The sequence below is a fragment of the Phascolarctos cinereus genome, unplaced genomic scaffold (assembly GCF_003287225.1).
Source record: "Phascolarctos cinereus isolate Bilbo 61053 unplaced genomic scaffold, phaCin_HiC Scaffold_5;HRSCAF=322, whole genome shotgun sequence".
Classification (NCBI taxonomy): domain Eukaryota; kingdom Metazoa; phylum Chordata; class Mammalia; order Diprotodontia; family Phascolarctidae; genus Phascolarctos; species Phascolarctos cinereus.
The window spans coordinates 54,074,599-54,095,143 of record NW_027555958.1 but is presented as its reverse complement, the minus strand read 5'-3'; the positions used below and the strand labels follow the sequence as shown (position 1 = coordinate 54,095,143).

Sequence of the window (20,545 nt, the reverse complement as noted above, 5' to 3'; positions counted from 1 at the left end):
CTGGGCAACTAAGTGATGCAGTGAATATTGTGTTGGACCGGAGTCAGGAAGACAGTTCAAATCCTGCCTCAGATACCAATTATCTGTGTGACTTTCATTTGCAAAATTGGGATAATTATAGGACCTACCTCTCAGGGTTCTTATGAGGATATGAGATAACATATACAAGTATTCTATAAGTGTTAAAGTACTATATAAATGTTAGTTATTTTTGTTGTTGTTATGAATTGCTCAGTAAAGTAGGAAATGTCACCATTCGATGAGGTTGGGGGAGGTGCAAATGGAGTTGGGAATTTGAAGAGCAGAAAGCTTATTACGGTTGCTACGTGTTCTATCGTGAGTTGATAAGAGATGAATAAAAGTATTGTTACACGGCAGTGAGGGCCCACATGAGATTAAGTGCCATAAATTTAGAGAGCATTTCATGACTTTCTCTAGTAGTGCCCAGAAACAGGAATGCTGAAAGTAGATGATTAGAGTTCCCCAGGTTGGAAATTACCAGATGAAAATAGTAATATGCTAAAGGGACTACAACGGGTATTGTTGGAATGCACTGTTGAAGTAAATGACCATAAGGGGGGGTCCAGACTGGATAGGGAGGCAAATAAAATCAGAATGGGTGTGATGGAGTAATAGAATAGGGAGGAGTCAGAGGACTAGGGGTCGGGATTAGGGAAAACAAGATCAATGGGAGTGAGAGAGTGGGAAGAGGTAGAAGACAGCAGGTTGTGGTTAAGAATTGCAGTTCAAGACCATGGAAATGGGGTGATTTTAGGTATGGCTGCCCTTAGTGGTGGTTGAGGTTAAGTTGTAATGGCAGTCACTACAGTTGAGGAAGGTCACTGGACTTCTTCATTTGAAGAAAAAACTATTCTGTATTATGTAATCTAGAATCTCATTTTAAGAACCAATAATTTGCACGTTGTTCTGATTCTATTTCTTTTCTGTAACTGAGTCAAGGTCCACTAGAGAGCGTAGCAAGTGTGAATTTTGCCAGACTGGGTTTCCTGAATATGTGCCTAGTGGACAGGGAAGACTTCCAGATAGACTCTAAGAAGTAGATGATGTAGGGGAAAGATCCCTGGACTTGAATTCTGGACACCTAGGTTCTGGTCCCGACTGTTAATTGCTAGCTTCGTGATCTTTGCTAAACTATAGCTTAGTGGGATTTAGGATGTGATTGGCAACAGCCAAGGCCGCAGGTCCCCCACCCTGACCCAACCCTTTCATTTTACATGTAACAGCCCCACCCCTGCTACTGTAAGACTCTTCACAGTACTTTTTCATACAAATAAAATTGAAGGCTAGAAAAGTTAAATTATTTGCTGAAGGCCACGCAGTTAGTAAGTAGCAAAGCTAAGATCCAAATGCTTCTTCGCATATGTGATGTTGCCTCACATCTTTTAACCAATCTGAGCCTCAAATAACCTAACCATAAAGAGTCATACAAGTGTTAATGGGGGCTTCCCCCCCCCCCAAGATGATGCTGAAGGCAAAGAAGGAAGTGGTTATTTTCCACCCTCCTAGCCCAAGATAGAAATCAAGTCAAAGGCCTTAAAAGTCAAAGGGCGGCACTGAAGGGTGGACACAGCCACAAAGAGAAGAAAATACAGATGCCACCCCCCAGCTCCTAGACATCCAAGACACTCAGGCTTCTGAAAGTTTTCCATTATATGTGTACAGAAAAAAAAAAACACAAATAAAAGGTGCTGTTATGATTTTAAGAGAGACCTGATAGAGTTAAAGGTCCACAGCCAAGGCTTTCTACTTCTGGCTCAGCATCTGACCTGCTCAACCTCCATATCAGCTGCCCAGTCCTCAGCGGTGTCCCCTTCTTCCTTCTCTCCCTCCTTCTCCATGCCCTTCTGGCTCCCCTTTGTATTTTGTCTTCTCTTATTAGAATGTAAGCACTTCAAGAATTGGAAATATTTTGCTTTCTTATTTTTGTATCAGCATCCCTTAGCACAATGCCTGGCCCATAGTATGAGCTTAATAAATGTTCATTCTATCTGTCTGTCTGTCTATCTATCTATCTATCTGTCTATCTAGGACCGAATACTAACAATATATGTGCCTAGCTTTAGGTTGGACTAGCATTGTTAGGCTACATGGAAGCCTGGCACAGACACCTGCACAGCCTGGCTCTAGACACTTATACTTACGGTTACTATACTACCCAGCCATTCAGTGAACCCAACAGTCCCTTGAGTTGGCATAGATGCTTATAATGTGTACTTTCTTGGTTTTTAAACATGATGAGGTATAGAAATGAATGCCACCAGAAATGCAGATAAGTGCCTAACACATCCTAGAAGCTGTTTAATCAGAATTCTCTACTCCAGCCCCAGATTCTCATGGAAACCCCAAGTTCATATTTCCAGCTACTTAGAGCACATTTCCATTTAAATGTCTTTGACTCAATTTTGACACATCTAGAATTAAACTTACCTTCTTGTCCAAACTCCCATTCCCAAATTCACCACTGATCCAAATAACCATGTTTGCATTCCCCTCCCTCTTTCCCAACCCCTACTTGAAAATTAGGAGTCAGCTTTGAACTTTCCTTCCTCCTAACTGCCTTTACTCCGGATGCATCAATCATTAAATCCCTAAAAACCTGACTTGGTCCCTTTCTCCCCGTTCCTCTTGCCATCACCCTAGTCCTGGTCCTAATCATTTATCACGTAATTGATGCGTGATCCTTTTCACTGGTCTTCCTACCTCTAATCACTCACCTTCTCAAAACATGCCACACACCACTACTAGATTAGTTTTCCTAAAGCCCTCTTTGCATCACATCACTCTTGTAATAAAAAACCTAAGGTGAAAATGGAGGGATATCCCTTGATCGTGAGCAAATATAGTAAAAATACTAATACTTCCTGAAATAATTTACAGATTTACTGCAATACTAATCAAAATACCAATAAGCTACTTCACAGGCAATAGATAACATCATATCAAAATACATATGGAAAAGCAGAAAAAGAATTGTCATACTAGATGTAAAAATGTACAATAAAGCAATAATTATTTTTGCTTCCATCTGGTACTGGAGAAATAGAGAAAATAGGTGAATAAAACAGATGAGAGACTCTCAAAACTGAAACCCACATATGGAAGAGATTAGTATTTGATAAATTCATATCTAAAAAACACTGAAGAATAGCATCGTAATTGAATAAAAACTGTGGGGAGATTGTTGAAAAAATGAGTTTAATTCATATCTCATACCATATAATTCATTAAGCTCTAACTAGATCAGTTATATAAATTTTTTAAAAAATAATTTTAAAACTTGAAAAAGGAATAATGAGCTGTCTCAGTTATAGAGAGTCAACAAGCATTTATTAAGCACTTACTATGTGCTAGGTTCTGTGCTAAGTGCTAAGGATACAGGTAAAGTGGAAAACACCATCCTTGCTCTCAAGGTCTTTATATTCTAGACAATATAATAGCTTAGGTGCATACCAAATATATACAGACTAGGCAGGAGGTAATTTCAGAGGGAAGGCCTGGAGGAGAAGAGAAGAAGGGACCTTGAAAGGGCTCCACCAAGAAGTGGAATTTGAGCTGAATCTTGAAGAAAGCCAAGGAACGTAAGAGGCAGCAGTAAAGGAGGGAGAACCTTCCAAAAATAGAGGACACCAGACCAGAAGCATGGAGTCCAGAAATAGAAAGTCATGCATGAAGAACATTGTTAATGAAACAAATGTAAGAAATTATTAGAGGCAAAATTGATGGGTTTGATTACCTAAAGGGATTTTTCACAACAAAAAGCACTATGTCTACAATAAAAAAAAAAGTTAAAAACTTGGGTTTTTTTGAATGTGGAAAATCCCGCTAACAACAAATACCATCACCTGCTCAGAAACTTATGGGGGGCACTGAGGGGTCAAGAAACATGCCCAATGTTGGTGATATCTGGAGAATAAAATTAAGGGGTGAGAAATTATACTGGGAGAAAGAGAAAGGGAAAGGTAGAATGGGGTAAATTATCTCACATGAAACAGCAAGAAAAGGCTTTTACAGTGGAGGGGAAATGGGGTAAGGCGAGAGGGAATAAGTGAATCTTATTCTCATAGGATTTGGCTTAAGGAGGGAATAACATACACACTTAATTGGGTGTGGGAGTCTGTCTTACCCTACAGGAAAATGAGGGGAAAAGGGTCAAGAGAGCAGGGAGATGATAGAGGGGAGGGCAGATTAGGAGAGGGGGTAATCAGAAGCAAACACTTCTGAGGAGGGACAGGGTCAAAAGAGAGAATAGAATAAATGGGGGGGTGGGATAGGATTAAGGGGAATACAGTTAGTTTTTCACAGCATGACTACTATGGAAGTGTTTTGCATGACTATACATGTATGACCTGTGTCAAGTTACTTGCCTTTTCAATGAGGGTGGGTGGGGAGGGAGGAAGGGAGAAAATTTGGAACCCAAAGTTTTAAAAACACATGTTTAAAAAAATGTTTTCACATGCAACTGGGAAATAAGCAATACAGGAAGTGGGGTATAGAAATGTATCTTGCCCTACAGGAAAATAGAAGGGGAAGGGAATAAAAGAAGGCAGGGAGAGATAGAAGGGAGGGCACATTAGGGGAAGGGGTATTTAGAATGCATGCCATCTTGGGGTGGGAGGACGGACAAGATGGGGAGAAAATTTGGAGCTCAAAATCTTGTAGAAGTGAATGTTTGAAACTAAAAATAAAAAAAATTCAAAAAAGAAAGAAATATGCCCGATGTCATACAGCCAGTATGTGTCAGAGATAGGTCTTGAATCTAGGTCTTCCTGACTCTGAGACTGCCTCTATATTCTACAACACTGCATCTCAAATAAATAAAATGATTTGCAACAAATGTATCAGATATTATAGAGCCTCTGAAATGAGATCCATAATCACTCGAAGAGGTCAACCTAACAGTCCACACAAGAAAAGCCTGGTGGATAGTGTATAGTGGATAGCCTAGTGAAGAATGCCTATACCATCAATGCCACAATTGGATACCCAGTCATTAGAACTGACTGGTCCTCCAATATATCTTTGACAGACCCTGGTCTGAGAATCGAATAGGAAAAAAATAGGCTGCTTTGTCTGTGGGAAATTGCGTCTTTCTTTAAGTGACTCCAAATTTCTCCTTGAAACAAAGGCCCATCTTTTTAACATCATTATATTTCTGATGCTGCTAAGTGGCTGTATGTCTGTGAGTCATGGAATACCATAACCTCCAAAGACTTGGTCATAGGTTAGTGAAAGAACAATAGAAATATGCATGGGGAGTGTGAGAAGGCTGCCATCGGCTACCAATGAAGAACAGCACAGGATAAAACAGAATATCTTCAAAGAGATGTATGACCAGAAAAGGAAGCAGGATGGTCAAGTGGCAAGAGGAAAGTTTACCTAATGGATAGCATGCGTGGTCCATTTTTATCCATGCAAAGTCTATACTATATTGGGTGGACGCCTGTGAAGAACTTATGGGTGTAAGTGAATAAACCATGTAGTATTTGAAGGCTTGGATGGGTCAACTTCTACACCATTGGAGGGCATGCTCACATTAATAAAATCAAATATTTGTAGAAGTGTCAAAGTATACATATGGGTAGGGGGAGTAAAAATTTAAAAATATGAAAACATTCCACATTAATCTACAGATTTACTGTGGTATTAATCAAAATACCAATAGGCTACTTTGTAAACAATTAGATAACATATCAAAATGTACGTAAAAGTAGAAATGGATTTGTCTTACTGAATTTCAAATTTTACAATAAAGCCAGGCTGTTATCTGGGAACTGATTTCTAGTTATCATCTATCCTACATGTTATCCAATGGAGGAATGGGAGAACTGTTTCTGAAAGGAAATATAAATTATTGATATCCATTTGGGGAGATCTTCAAATTCTCCTATAATCAGAAAAATGTAAATCAAGACAATCTTAACAGTCACTAAATGTTTTTAAATGGCAAAAAAAAAAAGGTGATGAAAATCAATGTCAACAGGGCTGCCAAGAAATAAATAGTCTCATTGTGTAGGACTTTCAACTAGTGCTAACTCTTTAGAAAGTAATCTGATAGCAAAATAAAAGTTACAAAATTGTTTGTACCTTTTGTCCCCAGGACCTAGTTGTGAGGCTTTTATCTTAAATATATCATGAAAAGGAAAAAAAAAGACCTAGCTATACAAAAATATTTATAGCTTCTTTATTTGTAGCAGCAAGGAGCTGGAAACAATTTAAATGTCTGATGGCTGGAGAATGACTGAATAAGCCATGACATATTAATGGACTGGCATATTATAGTTTAAATGCAGAAATGGTAATTTGCGAAGAATACAGACAAATATGCACTAACGTGAAATGATAAGAAAAAACCCCACAAGATTAATGAACTCAGAACAGCATCTATACATATGTATTCAATACAACTATACTTTTAAAAGAAAGCTTCTTCAAATGGATTTGGCAGACATAGCCCAGTCATCTTCTGTACATTTTTTTGGTAGCTTGCATTTTAAATTCTCTGATTCCATTTTTAAAGGCATGCTTTATGATGTACACTGAAGTGGTTTCTTTTGGGATCAGTTCTATTTAACCATTTTTCTTTGTTAAAAGGGAGAGTATAATATAAAAAAAGGCTTTAAAAGGCATTGATCTCAAATAAAGTAAATAGTATATCCTGGTTTATATTCCTGGTTTAATGAATATTCTTCATTTTGTATGATTATTTGAGGCTTTTCACTGATGTTTATTAGGTTGCTTTGCTATTTTTCTATTCCAGTTTATTTTTAAAAATTTTTCTTCAGACACATCATCAATAATCAATCAAGAAACATTTATTAAGTGTCTACTAACTGCCAAGCACTGTGTGATTTCATTGGCGTAGGGAACCCCTATATAGGAAACTCCATTTACCATTGCAGGTCCCATGGCTCTGCAGTTGCAGAGAGAATTATCTAGAGAGCACCAGAGGTTACATGATTTGGCCAGGACCATAGAGCAAATGTATACAGAGGTGGGATCTGACCCTAGATCTTCTGGTTTCAAGACCAGCTTTCTAGCTCTTAAACCACCCTTTCTGCCTCCATTTTACAGATAAGACAATGATAGGGAGCTCACATTCACTTTAAGGTTTACACATGCTTTCCTCATAGTAATTCTGTGAGGTTGGTAGTACTGAAATGTGCTAGAGCCATGTCCTGCAGCTGCTGAGATGATTGCTATTTTTTCATTTAATTTTTATTTTTTTTCTCAATTACATGTAAACAAAAAAGTTTAATGTTTGTTTTTTTTAAATTTTGAGCTCTAAATTCTCTCCCTCTTCTGCCTCCTCCCCACTTCCTAGAGAAGGCAAGCAATTTAATATAGATTATACATATGCAGTCATGCAAAATTTTCCATATTAGCCACGTTGTTATTTTTTTTAAAAAATAATGCCCACTTCCTACCCACCAGATCAAGTCCAAACAGTCTAATATTCTTCCCTAATCTCTATTTCCACACACAAACCTGCTCCAATCAGAGCAATCTCCTCATTATTCTGCTCAGGTGCCATGCACGCATCTATCTGGAAACCTGTGTTCATATTGTTCATTTCTATATGATACCCACCCACTTTTTCAATTTCTACTTAATCTTTCTGCTAGGTGAAATTTTCCTGGAAGACTTTATCCCACATTAATGCTTCTCTTCTTTAACATCTATTATGTTTATTGTCCATACTGCACAATTACCACTTAATTATATGCCATTTTATTTCCTAATTATGCACATCATTTAACACTACATGGCAAACTATATTGTTCTCTAATTATTTTGCCCATATATGTTGAGAAGCAGGGTGGTGTTGTAGAAAGATTGATGGACCTGGATCTCAGCTCTGTTATTTATACTTGAGTGACCTTGGCAAGTTAGTCTCCCTCTCTCAGTCTAAGTTTTCTATTTTATAAAATGTTTTCTGTTTTATAAAATGTTACGCTAGTTGGTCCCTTTCAGATCTAAATTGTATGGTCTTGTCTTCTCAACGACATTGCAAGCTGCCTGTGGGCAAGGAAAAAGCTTTTGCTTTTGTATTCTGCATCTTCTCTCCCTTCCCCTCAACTAGAACTTAGTACAGTGCTAGCCATATGAGCTCCATCGGTATTGATTGGCTTATTGAACCTGTTTCAACAAGGAGTAGACAGCTATTGCTGTAATGGTATGGGATGATGAGATCTTGCACTGGTCATGTGATTTGCTTGGTGCTTCCTGGCTATCATTCCCTCACCTTTCACAATTGAGAGTAGGCTCAAATGCCCTTTGGTGTTTAAAAAGGTTCAAGAAACATAATTCCTGGGTAATTTAATCATTTTATTAATAATGCCTGCATTTTAGTAAAAGGATGGTCTTTTGGCCATCTCTTTCTTCCACCAAACATAATCATGGCTGCTAGCTCATGGCTTACATGTCTGTTGGAAGAGAGGTGTTCCCAGCAATGGCAGTCAGCTCCGATGAGTTACTAATTAATGAGAGAATGAATATTATAATGAGGAGCTGAACCTATTTAAATGAACTTGGATTATGTCACTTACTTCTAAGTTACCCTCAGCAATCTATTCAGAGAATTTATCCCCACCTAACCTGAGTAGAGCACAATGGCTTCCCTATCTGGGTGAGATCTGGATAGAAGAGAAGGTTAGCTCAACCTTCAGAGACTACGGTCCTGAAATGAGGATAAAAGAAAAAGGGGGAAATCTGAATCTCCCCAAATCATTGGTTATTAATAATTTCAGTCCTATTGTGCAGGTTTGTCAATGCTGCCTTAATGGGGGAATATGGAGCAGTACCTAAAGATACCAAGTATTAAAGACCAGTGATATAGAAAAGGGGAGAAAAAATGAATAAAGTATTAAGCTTAAAAAAAAAAAGTAAAACTACTCTACGCCCAAATCAGTCATATTCAGAGTAGGGTCCTTGAATTGTATGCAGCTTTTTGTATGCAACCTTCAAAACTTTAATGCTAGAACCTGTATCATGGTAGACTCTACAGGAGCTGTGGATATGGATCCTTTGGTTAATGGTTAGAGCAGATGTGATCATGAAGTCATCGAATTGTTTAGTGTGGACCAGAAAAGCACAGAAGAATCAATTGTTTATCCAGTTCAGCAAGCTTTTTTAAAGTACCTACTTACTATGTGCTATGCCTTGTGCTAGATGCTAAGGATATAAACACACACACACACACACACACACACACACACAGAGTCTCAGTTTTTAATGAGCTCACATTCTACTAAGGTGGGGTAGGGAAGGGAAGACATTGGCTACTCTTGTTATGTCTCCACTGACCCTCTCCCTGTAATATCAAAAGGCAAGTCAAGAAATCAAGAGTGGAAAGGACTAAAAGATGTTTGCTCAGGGAAATTATTGATGGCGGCAGGCACGAAGAGAGAAGGACGTTGGCAAATATTATAGTGCAAGATAGAATGTGATTGGGACCATAAGAACGCCAAACAAATGCTCCTGGAATTAAGAGGGGTAGTCTACCCCGACTTCCACTCTTCCCCTACCCTACTCTTCTTCCTTTCTTTTTATCTCTTCCCCTCACTCTCTCCAAATCTTTTTTTTCCTGTTTCTATTTACATTTCTTGCTCTCTTTGTCCCTTTCTGTAGATTTGTTCTTTTGTTTCTTTCGATATATTTCTTTCTTTCTTTGACCCAAGTAGACTGAGTAGAGGGGAAGCTAATTTTGTTTCCCGAGTTCCTGTTATATCAATTTAGTATTCATCTGTGGAAATGCTGAGAAAGCTTTTTATAGCCAAATGTGCTAGTCTTCACGTGAATTTCTCAACTGGTACAGGGAGAAAACAGTAAAGGTGGTACTGTACATTAGGATACAACCCAAGCTTTGTGGATAGAATCTTACTCACTAGAATGTGAAGGCTCTGGGCCGAGTTTCCATTCTAATGCAAACACTAGCCTTGAACAGAATTGACACAGTTGAATCCTGTTATTTCTCTGCCCTGGACTAAGGTAAGGAAGCTACCTCCAGGTTCTTCTTAAAGGGAAGCAATTACAGGAAATGGGAGGCATAGGATTTGTCTGTAACTCTGTAGGACTGGCTGCCGGAGTCATTCTGTGTGCTCCCAGACTTTCCATTCTGTGACAGCTTCTGAGATACCATATGGGGATTAACCCCTGAAAGCCCAGAAAATATCACCCCAGGAAAACCCCTGGAACAGCTGAACCAGAAGAAAGATGGGGTGCAGCAGTCCAGTAGCCCAGGTAGCTTGAGGGATTAACTGGAAAGGCCCCTCTTACCCAGGGGGAGGGGGAGCAGTACAGAATGGGAGGCATCCCGGCAAGCTAGTGGAAAGCCCCACCTCAGCATACCAGGAGGAGATCCTGAAGCCCAGGTTGGTGGAGCAGGTAAACACCAACACCTGGACCTCCAAGTGCCTCAGTGAGGGCAAGGGAATTGGTGGAAACCAGCTTGGAAAACCACCAGGTGCCTCAGCATTCTTCAGCAACCACCTCTCCCAGTGCCTCAGCAAAACTAAGGGAAGCAGTGGTCCAAGGGGCCCCATGGGGATAAACACCCTACAACATCCATCTGAAAAGAGCTGAAGAAAGCAAAAGGAAGGAAAGACCTGGGTGAGCAGGAAATCTCCAGGAGCCATACTACCCAATCCTACCGGTAGAGTTCCAGTGTTGCTGATTCTGGCCCAACGCCAGGTAAGCTGCCAGAATCCTACAGCCTCCAACTGCCAACATGGGAGGCCCCAGCACACAAAGCCAGTGACCAGGCCCTAGGCTCCCAACACAAGAAGCTTGGGTCAGTGCCCTCTGCTCCCCAGCAGGAGAGCCCAGTCTCTTTAAAGGCCAGGAAATAAGCAAACACCATGAGCAAAAAGAAACGTATGATAGATTCTTATTATGGGAAGAGTGAAGATCAAGGCAGAAATTCTGAAAAGATGCCATATGGGGTATGCTGATCTAATATGCTACGTGTCCCTTAGTCTTCCTTCCTCTTTTCTGGGCCCCTCCAACTATATCCCATCTCCTACTCTTGCTGTCTCTCCATTGACCCTGTCTCCCTGTAATAGGGCAAGTCAAGGAATCAAGAGTGGAAAGGACCAAAAGGTGTTTCCTTAGGGCAGGGGTGGGGAACCTGTACCTCGAAGCCACATGTGGCCCTCTAGATCCTCAAGTGTGGCCCTTTGGATTTGAATTCAGTCAAAGAGCTGAACTTGAAGGTCCAGAGGGCCATACATGGCTTTGAGGCCACAGGCTCCCCCACCCCAGCCTTAGAGAATTGCTGATGGTGGCAGGCATGAACAGGTGAGAAAGGTAGTCCCTAGGATACCTTGCCCTGACAAATAATACTCAGGCACAAAAGCTTGAGAATCATTGTTCTATACCTGACTCAACTGACCACTAAGACATCTGACCCTAGGCACTCTCTATGATATAATGAAGGCTGCATTTGGAATGACTTGAGCAGTCAGCCCCACTCTGTACTGCAGCAAGGGCTGTGTAGAGACAGTACCAAACGTGGGACTATGACACAGATTAAGTCCCCTGATGTACTCGGTGCTGCTGTTAGCTGAAGTGAGATTCAGTAATGGCTCCAGGTAAAGAATGGATGTGTAGTGTGTGTGTGTGTGTGTGTGTGTGTGTGTGTGTGTGCACATGTGTGGATGGGTGTGAGTGTGTGCATGCACATGCATGTGTATGTGAGTATGTATGAGTGTGTATGGCTGTGGGTGTGGGTGTATGGGTGTTTGGGCACTAGAGGATATGGTTAATAAAAACAATCCTACAACCAGTTGAAGAATTTCTAGGGAGAACTCTAGCTGGTATTCAAGCAATTATCAAGTGCTTACTGTGTGCCAAAGCCCTATGCTAAAGTGAAGTTATAAAGAAAGGCATATGATAGGAGTGCTGAACTTCACAACTATCAAATCAGTCGCCCTTAAGAGAATAAATACCTGCTGAAGAATCATGCCTATGTACTTTCTCGCTCCAGCTCCCTCCAAAGCACGATTTCTCCTCTAACTGGGTCTGAGCATATGCTGCTGTGTTTGTAATAAATGGTTCCCAGAAAAAAAAAAAGAGAGAGAATAAATACCACAGAGAACGGAGGAATGTGCCCCTGTGGAAAGGACATCACTTCTTAGAAACGATCCACTTTCACCCTTGGCACCTTTATACTATCCCCCACTTCCCATGCCCACCATCTTCAGACAGTACAGCCCAGGATAAGGTTGGTTGCTTTGTTTTTCCACTGGAGGAGATGAGTCAGTCAACAGTGGGGTTCCACTTAATCACCACCCAAAAACAAGACCTTAAAACCAGGGGGTGGCATTGCCTCCAAGCTCAGTTTTTCCTTCATGTCAGGGGGTTTATTCCTCTTAGGAGACATGGGGTGAGAAAGCACATGTCTAAGAGACACATGTTCCCGAACTTCCCCATTGCTTCCTTCCTCCACCAGCTCCATCCCAAAGGGATCCACAAAGTCAGGTCATTTCCCTTAAAGCTACCACAGTATCTGTAACTTTTATAGAGCTTGTAGGATGGAATCACTATCTCACAGACTGAGGAGCTAAGCCTAGAAGGTTTGGGCTTTCAAAGCAAAGCACCTATTCTCTCCCTCATCCCTGTACATGGAAAGCAACAAGTGAGTAGATAGAGGGCTCAGGTATCAAATCAATATTCTTAGCTCTCACAGATGAGTTGCTTCACAACTCTAGGTTAACATAACTGACTTGGTCCTGATATCCAACCTCAGTCTTTTCCCTGACACCCAAAGCCCCCAAGCAAAAGAAATCCAAGATGCTGGCCTTTTAGGTCAGCACAAATGAATTTTCAATCATTTTAAAATAAAATGTCTATTTACATGGAAGAAAATGTTGCTATAGGTAATTTTTCTGACGTCCAGTAGCCTTTGATGACATTCCAAGAGCAAAGAGGTGGCCTAGACATCACTGTTGATACTTAGAGGAATTAGTTCTGGCCCCTGACCCCTTAACATCAACTACCTCTGAGACTCTAAGTTATAAGCCCCAGCTTGGCTGTCCAGAGAACTCTGCCTGTCCAAGTCACATTATTATTTACAAGACTGTAATGGTTTATTTCCTCTGTTTAGTCCAAAGAAATAGCAAACAAAATTTGAGAAGCAAGAATCCGGGAGGAAATACCTAAAGCACATACAAGCAGCCCAAAGGAGGTAAATTTTTAACCTGCTCTTTCTTGAGAGTCTACCTTCACTTAATGCCTGGACCCCACAGTCAGACTAGATGACCACTAAAGTCTCTTCCAGCTCTAAATCTGTGATCCCATAATTCTCAGACAGTCGAGCTGTCTTGTGATTTGACCGTGAGACCCCAGGCACACAAGGTGTCTACATTAGACTCACCAGAAACTGGCTAGCACATTCCTCCTGAATGAGTTTCTTGTTTGTGGCCTCGTCCAGATACTTCTGTAGGATTTCTCTTTGGTCCATGGTGCAAAGCAGGAGCACCCCAATCTGTCAGGGGACTAGGAAAGGGCATGTCAAATGTGTGTCATGGTGGAGACACCACAGAGGAGCCACTGTAAGAGCAGTGCCTGCTAAACACTGTGGTTTACTGACTTCATCACAAGCCCTAGAGGAAATTAGTGCGTAACAGCTTCTGTGGTCACACAACAAAGCCATCCCCTCCCACCCAGGCCCTAGCACCTCCCTTCCCAACAAGGGAACCTGGTTATATGATTAGAGTTTTTGACAAACAGGAGACTAAACCAGAATACAACCTGTGGTCTGACCTACCCCTCTGCTCCAGATGCCTTCACCACACCACCCTTTTAAACCAAGTATACCTTTGTTCTTCCTATTTCCCAGGCAGAGGCTTAAAATGCCCCTAGATATGAGTGCTGAGCCTTCCCTTCATTGCCCCAAATTTAGAAAGCTCTTAATAAACCTGTTGTTTTCTCACACCTTGGGATGAACTCTGAGAAAGTTCAGTTTAGACCTACGAATGTAGCTAGACACCATTAGAGCTGATCAAAGACTAGCAGCAAGGACAGTCCTACCATTTGCTTCCTGGTATAAAATAGCCCTCTGTCCTACAGACCTGAGTGGGCCTTTTTTTATTCAAAGTTCTCCCTTATATGCACAGTCTGAAGTACTGATGTCCTGGTCTCTCCTGTTTTAAGAAACTTATGTCTAAGCACCTTCTCTACCTCCTGCCATATTGAGGAAATTATGCCATACACTAAAGGAAGACTTGCTGGGCTCCAACCCAATGGCCTTTTCTGGTCTACTGGAGGGTCCTGGTCACAAAGATAGAGAGTGATGGTCTTGTCGCCTCATCCAGCCCAGCCCTCACATGCTAGATGGATGAAATGGTACCTACCAAGAAAATAGAAAAAACACAAACAAGCTCTTCTTTTAAGTCAGCTCATTCAACAAGTATTTATTAAGTGCCTGCTGTGTGCAGAGCCCCTGCTGGGGTTGGGGGTATATAGCCAGATGCATAGTTTATATAAAACTGGATCCTCATCTCAAAGAGTTTTTTATTTTATTTTATTTTATTTCCAATTCCAAATTACCTCCCTTTCCCCTCTTCTTCCCTACTCATTGAGAAGGTTAAGAAAAATAAAACCCATTACAAATATGAAAAGTTTTGCAAAACATATTTCCACATTAGCCATGTCCAAAACAAAAAGAAAAAAGAAAGAGAAGAAAATGGGCTTCAGTTGCCCTCTGAGTCCATCAGCTCTCTATCTGGAGTTGAGCAGCATGTTTTATCTTATTTTTTTTTTTTTAGGCAGTCAGGGTTAAGTGACTTGCCCAGGGTCACATAGCTAGTGTGAAGTGTTTGGTCTGAGGCTGGATTTGAACTCAGGTTGTCCTGACTTCAGGGCTGGTGCTCTATTCACTGTGCCACCTAGCTGCCCTGAGCAGCATGTTTTATCATGAGTCCTTTGGAATTGTTGTCGGTCATGGTGTTGATCAGTTACTAAGTCTTTCAGAGTTGATTATCTTTACCATACTGCTGTTGCTGTATAAATTGTTCTAGTTCTGCTCACTTCGCTTTGCATCAGCTCATACAAATCTTCCCAGGTGAAACATACCGTTTTGCACAGCTATCCTGCATGAGTGACTTCCAAGTCAAATACAGCAAGCCAGGATTAAATTCCAGTATATTCCTTAAATCTACCTCATTCACCTTGGTACAGCACAGGAGCAGAAGCATCCCAGTTGCTCTTTGAATCTCAAATCCACTGTAGACACTTGATAAAAATTCATAAAAGATCATGAACAGCTCTCAGCTTAGAAACTCCACATGGCTATAACTTCTGTTATTTTAGGTTTTGGCAACACTATCTATTTTGCAATGCAGGCTCCAGCTCCCTTCAGAAAACCATTATTGTAGGGTTTCTTAGGTCATTTTCAGTTACTGAGCTGTAGAAAGGAAGCCCTGTTCCCTGAAATGCACCTATAGGGAAAACATAATGTAAGAAAATTCATCCAGGTAATTTAAGACTTCCCTTCTGAATGCACAATGCTAACCCCAACAAGATAAGATAAGAGGATCCATCTAAATCTGTAGCACCAATGTTGAAGCAGGAAAGGTTGGTACTTCTCAAATGAGCCCTATTTAATGATCAAGGGGGAGGTTAAACTGCACCAGGCCACACCACACTCCACAGTAATGCCCAGAAATCTCAAGAGAGAGAGAAAAAAAAAACATCCATGCTACATTTCCATATCTAGAGACAGAGTTTCCAAATGAAATTCCTTCTCTTCAGAATTGTAAGATACAGTTCCAAAAGAGGATAATTTCTCTGAATTTAACCAAGAGAACACAAGAAGTTGGGCAGACAAGGAGAATCCCAATGCCATGTCACATTCATCAGGACCCTTAGCACAGCTCAGCTTCTCTTAGAACCAGAGCTTTAATAAATAATCTAAGCAAACATACCTGGGGCAGGATGAAATGGAGGAAGCTCTAGACCTAGATTTGAACCCTTGTTCTTTTTCTCTGTGACTTTGAATAACCTACCTAACCTCCCTGGGCCTCAGTTTTCTCATCTGTAAAAAGAAAGGGTTTGGACTAGGTAACCACTAAGGTTCCTTCCAGCCTTTAACTCTGCTATCTGCTAGGATTTTTTTATTCAGCCTAAACACCTGTTGAAGCTCAATTTCTCACTATATTTTTTTTGCCTCATAATTACCATGTGTATAAATGGATGGAGGGGGGAAGGAAGAGAGAAGATATGAGTGCTTTATAAATTTCCTATTCCAAATACAAAAGATCTGAAAACAAAGTCTTAGGAGAACTATAACTCTTCCTCCTTTGTTAAGTTGCAGTTCTAGGGAGTTTTGTTCTGCTCTAAAACTGAAAGGTCTTAGAAACTTCATTAAAAAAAAAAACCTAACCACAAACATGTATATGGCTATCTTCTGAGCCGACCATTCAAGTGAGTCCAAAGGAAATGGAAAAAACACTCTCCTCTTCTTTTTTGAAACTTTTATTTGTAACAAACCAAAGCCAAATTGACATCCAGTCTTGCAAGCTTCTCTCAAACTCTCCTGAATGACAGTGCCTTATGGTGGGGACGGTGTTGCCTCATTTGCATCCTGTGCAGTGATCAAGAACAGCTAAGGGAAAATATATGCAAAGAAGGTGGAAACAGACCTAAAGGAAGCTTAGAATTCATGAGGAAACATCTAAGTAGGGCTGGCCACATGTCCTAAGCGCACACCATTGCTGTGGGCCTCAAGAATGGTCAAACACCTTGCCTATTGTGAGCACATATCCTGGAGCTCACCCATAGGAAGCTGCAGAAAGAATTATCCTTTTGTGAGTCTGGTGGGCTCACTCCTGGTGTCTCTAGTCAGAAGGAATAAAGCAGTAGGACAACGAGTCACTCAGTTATTTGTTCTGGCTGGTGCATGTGTGTGTGTGTGTGTGTGTGTGTGTGTGTGTGTGTGTGTGTGTCCACGAGCGCAAGCATTTATTAAGCATTTACTGTGTACGAGATATTGTGTTCAGTAATGGATTGTGTGTGTGTGTGCCTCTCCCTGTGTGTGGGGGTGGGGGCAGCAACAGCAGAACGTTCTGGTTTTACCAAAAACATTGACCATGGAGGGAGGCCTGGAGGTGGTCTATGTGTGTGTTATGGGAGAAATATCTCCTTTCTGAGTTCAGATGCTGGGTAACTGCTGCCAAATACGTGATTACCACAATGTGGAAAATACAGAGGTGAAAACCTAGGCTTTTTGTTAGGCCCAAGCATAGGTTCAGGCCTCAGAGAAAATCTGAACCAGCCATCATGAGGATTCTGATAAGGCTTCTTGTGGGCAAGATTATATCAGAGTGATAGATAAATAATTCTTTTACATATTGCTATCTTGTACATTCCTCTTAAGCCATAAAAGTTAAGAAGAAGATAGATCCATAATCCCATACTTCCTCCAACGTCATAAAAGTTGAACAAATTTAGTTAAACAGAGTTATAAATTCATACATTCCCTAAGGAAACAAACTTTGTTTTAAAAAAGAAAACTATAGGTGAACTAAGTCAGGATACAGATTAAACTACAGTTAGAGGGCTCATAAATAGGCTGATTGAAGAGGAACATTTGTACCCACCAAGGAGTCAGGGACAGTTCAGATTTTTCCTCTGGCTTCTTTTCTAAGGAATACTGTAAGTTTCTTAAGTAAAATTTTACATCCCATGGGACAATTTTTGTTAAAAAAAAAAGACTTTAGTTAACTAAAAACTGCAATAGGAATGGCCCTGAGTCCCAAATAAAAAAGGAAATAAAAATTCCCATAACATGTGTTATGAGAGAGAGAGAGAGAGAGTCCTGTGGAGGTGGTAAAGGGTGCTATGAACACTTTGAGTAAGATGCAGTATCATTAGAGACTTAGGCCAGATAAATAACCTGGAATATTTGCAGTTCCAAAGTACCAACTGCTAACCAAAGGTTTGAAGAAATGTACTGGTGCCACAAGGTAGGTGAACTGCCCATGGACTTTATTTCCATAGGGGACCATAGTCAGGGTATGGCAATATTCCTTACTTTCTGGACATCCAAATCCTGAGCCCTCATTTTACAAATAAGGAAACTAAGGCCCAAATCAGGGACTTGCCTTGGGCCATACAGGTGGTAAGCATCAGAGGCAGGATTTTAGCCCAAGCCCTGGGAGGGCAAAAGGAATGATTAAGTCCCAGAGTGAAAACTTCCCTCTCATTTTTGTGAATGTTAAAAATAAATAAAAGATAATTAAAAAAAAATTGCTATGATTTAATCGGGGTCACTTCCTGATCTAATTACTTCTCACATCAATACACTTCCATCTCCGGCCTGGGACAGTCTATGCTGCCTGTCTCCCTGAATGTCCGGTGTCTGTGCCAGGAGCAGATGGGCCCTTCCTATAGTGAGGTCCTGGATCCTGGCAAGGAGTGCTGGACTGAGGGCTGTGACCTAAACAGAAGGGCTCTTCCTGCCAAGCTGCCACTCACAGAGACCGTGTTGCCTTTGTACTTCTGCCACAGACAACCAAAAGATGGTAAGCATGCATTAAGAGCAAATCATTCTCCCTACTAGAGAGAAAGGTTGAAGGGTTGGAGGAATGCTTTCCTATTCTCCTACATATCTGTGAAGTTAATGCAAATGAACACCAGTGGAATGATAAAAACTGAAGGGAGGAAGTGTGCCACACTGTGGAAAGGGCCCTGGATTTGGGTCAGAGGACTTGGGTGTGAATCCCTCAGTCTCTTAGTGCTCCAGACAACTCTAAGACTATAACTATTCTGGGCCTCCTTTTCTGTAAAATCAAGAGAATTGGACTAGATAACCCCTAAGACTCCTTCCATCTCTAAATCTGTTCTCCCAGAGGTATGGAAGAATAGACTCCAATGGAAAACAAGGAAAAGTGCTACAGAAACAAGAAAATATGAGCCAGGGGCATGAGGAACAAGAGGTTGGAAGGTGGAAGAAGGGGACGCCAAGAAGGAACCAAGAGAAAAAAAATAGCTCTGAATGTTTGAAGCTATATAATAGGAGACCATGAGCGATACTCCCAGCCATTGCTTCAGGTACAGAAATGATGACCTCTTGGTGTCAGGGAAGCAGCATATTTGGTAAAGACCAAGATGAATTTTTTTTTAGAGAACAGTTGATCTGAATACAAGTGTTTTGAATTAATAAGAGAGGAGGAGAGAAAATAATGCCCAGACGCATTTGCTAAATATTCCAAAGTAGATGCAGTAGAAAACAGAAGGTGTGACAGAAGAAGAACAGAAACAGAAGTATGCAGTGATCCAGAGGAGGCAGTGACAGGAAGAAGGGACAGTAATAACACTCATGGGCTCTGATGCCTATGTACCAGTACATAGAATAGGGGTACTAAAGTCCATGAAAGATAGTAAAGAAAGAAGGTAATGTGACCTCATCAACATCCCTGAGACTTGATGGAATGCTTCTCATGACTAGACAATCAAAATGGAAGATTAGGTAGAAGGTGAGTTCACATATCACAGTACTCTAAGAAGGTATTCAACTAAAAGTGAAGCATGATGACAAATATTCCAGTTAGGACTGAAGGAGGAAGCAACAAGTGTGACAGAGCGGTGGGAGTTTACTGTAGGCAGTGATGTGCTGGTAAATGCTTAACAATCTGCTCTCCAGGGAAAAAAAAGTATGCACAACTCACTTAAGTTTAGTCTTTATTATTAACATTTTCCCACCACTTCCTTAAGTCTAGACAATCAACAAAACAATAAATTAAGCTGGGATGTGTAGCCTTTGCTAGAAGTGTAAATGTTCGCGCTGAAAATTTAACAGATGGCTCCTTGGAACCACCCCAAGTATAGGCCACCAGGTCAGTTAGAGGAATTAGATGATGAGTTCCTGATACAGGTCCCAGATCAGGAAGGAGGCAAGATGCAGTTATGATGAGAAACACCAAGTATCCAAACTTCTGTCTGAGTTCTTCATTAAAAGAGCAATTGATACATTCTTGAATAGGCAGAAGAAATGATGAGAGGCACTGGTCTCTCGGTCGTGATTCTGATCAATAAAGTGGGAGAAGTAGAAATGTTAGGAACCTTAGAGAGGTCAGTGGCCATTCCATCCTGGAGTTTGTGATAGATAAGAAAGAGAACATTGGGCAGCATCTGATGGACTCCCTCGACTTTAAGAGAAAAGATTTCAAAGTGTTTAACCCACGATTAAATCCAGCATAGGCAGGATTCTGTGGCCCAAGACTCAGAGAAAGAAATCTACATGAGAAGGATATAGTCAAGTGCCATGTTTTGCTACCTGATTCTCGATTTATTCCAGTGAAGAAAATGAAGCCAAAGAAAGCTCTTTAGGTAGCTAAAGAGCCTTGATGAGACTCTTCATTGAACTTGGGGAGCTCTTCTATGAACTCAGATCTTGTACTAGGGGGAAAGTGAGGGTGATTACCTGATGAATGCCTGGAAAGGTAAACCCCAGCATGAGCAGAGAAGTGATTAATGCCAAGATAACAAGCAGGTTCCCCACGGGGGTGAGAAGAGCAAGCAGGTA

General features: G+C 40.9%; 1 protein-coding gene and 1 long non-coding RNA gene across 6 annotated transcripts in view; one reads left to right on the top strand and one right to left on the bottom strand.

Annotated features, from left to right (window-relative positions):
- Positions 1-13,625, bottom strand: part of PTPN22 (protein tyrosine phosphatase non-receptor type 22) — a 69,262-nt gene extending 55,637 nt beyond the window's left edge. For 2 of the 3 annotated variants that reach the window (XM_021002101.2, XM_021002111.2), the window contains exon 1: positions 13,394-13,625. In XM_021002101.2, coding sequence (XP_020857760.1) covers positions 13,394-13,480 — 87 coding nt within the window. In that variant the 5' untranslated portion in view covers positions 13,481-13,625. Of the gene's footprint in view, positions 1-11,966; positions 12,054-13,393 lie in introns of all 3 variants that reach the window. The other variant, XM_078154942.1, reaches the window with a different exon arrangement.
- The window catches only part of LOC110219033 (uncharacterized), a 122,577-nt gene that overhangs the window by 61,716 nt on the left and 40,316 nt on the right, over positions 1-20,545 (top strand). The window lies entirely within an intron of this gene.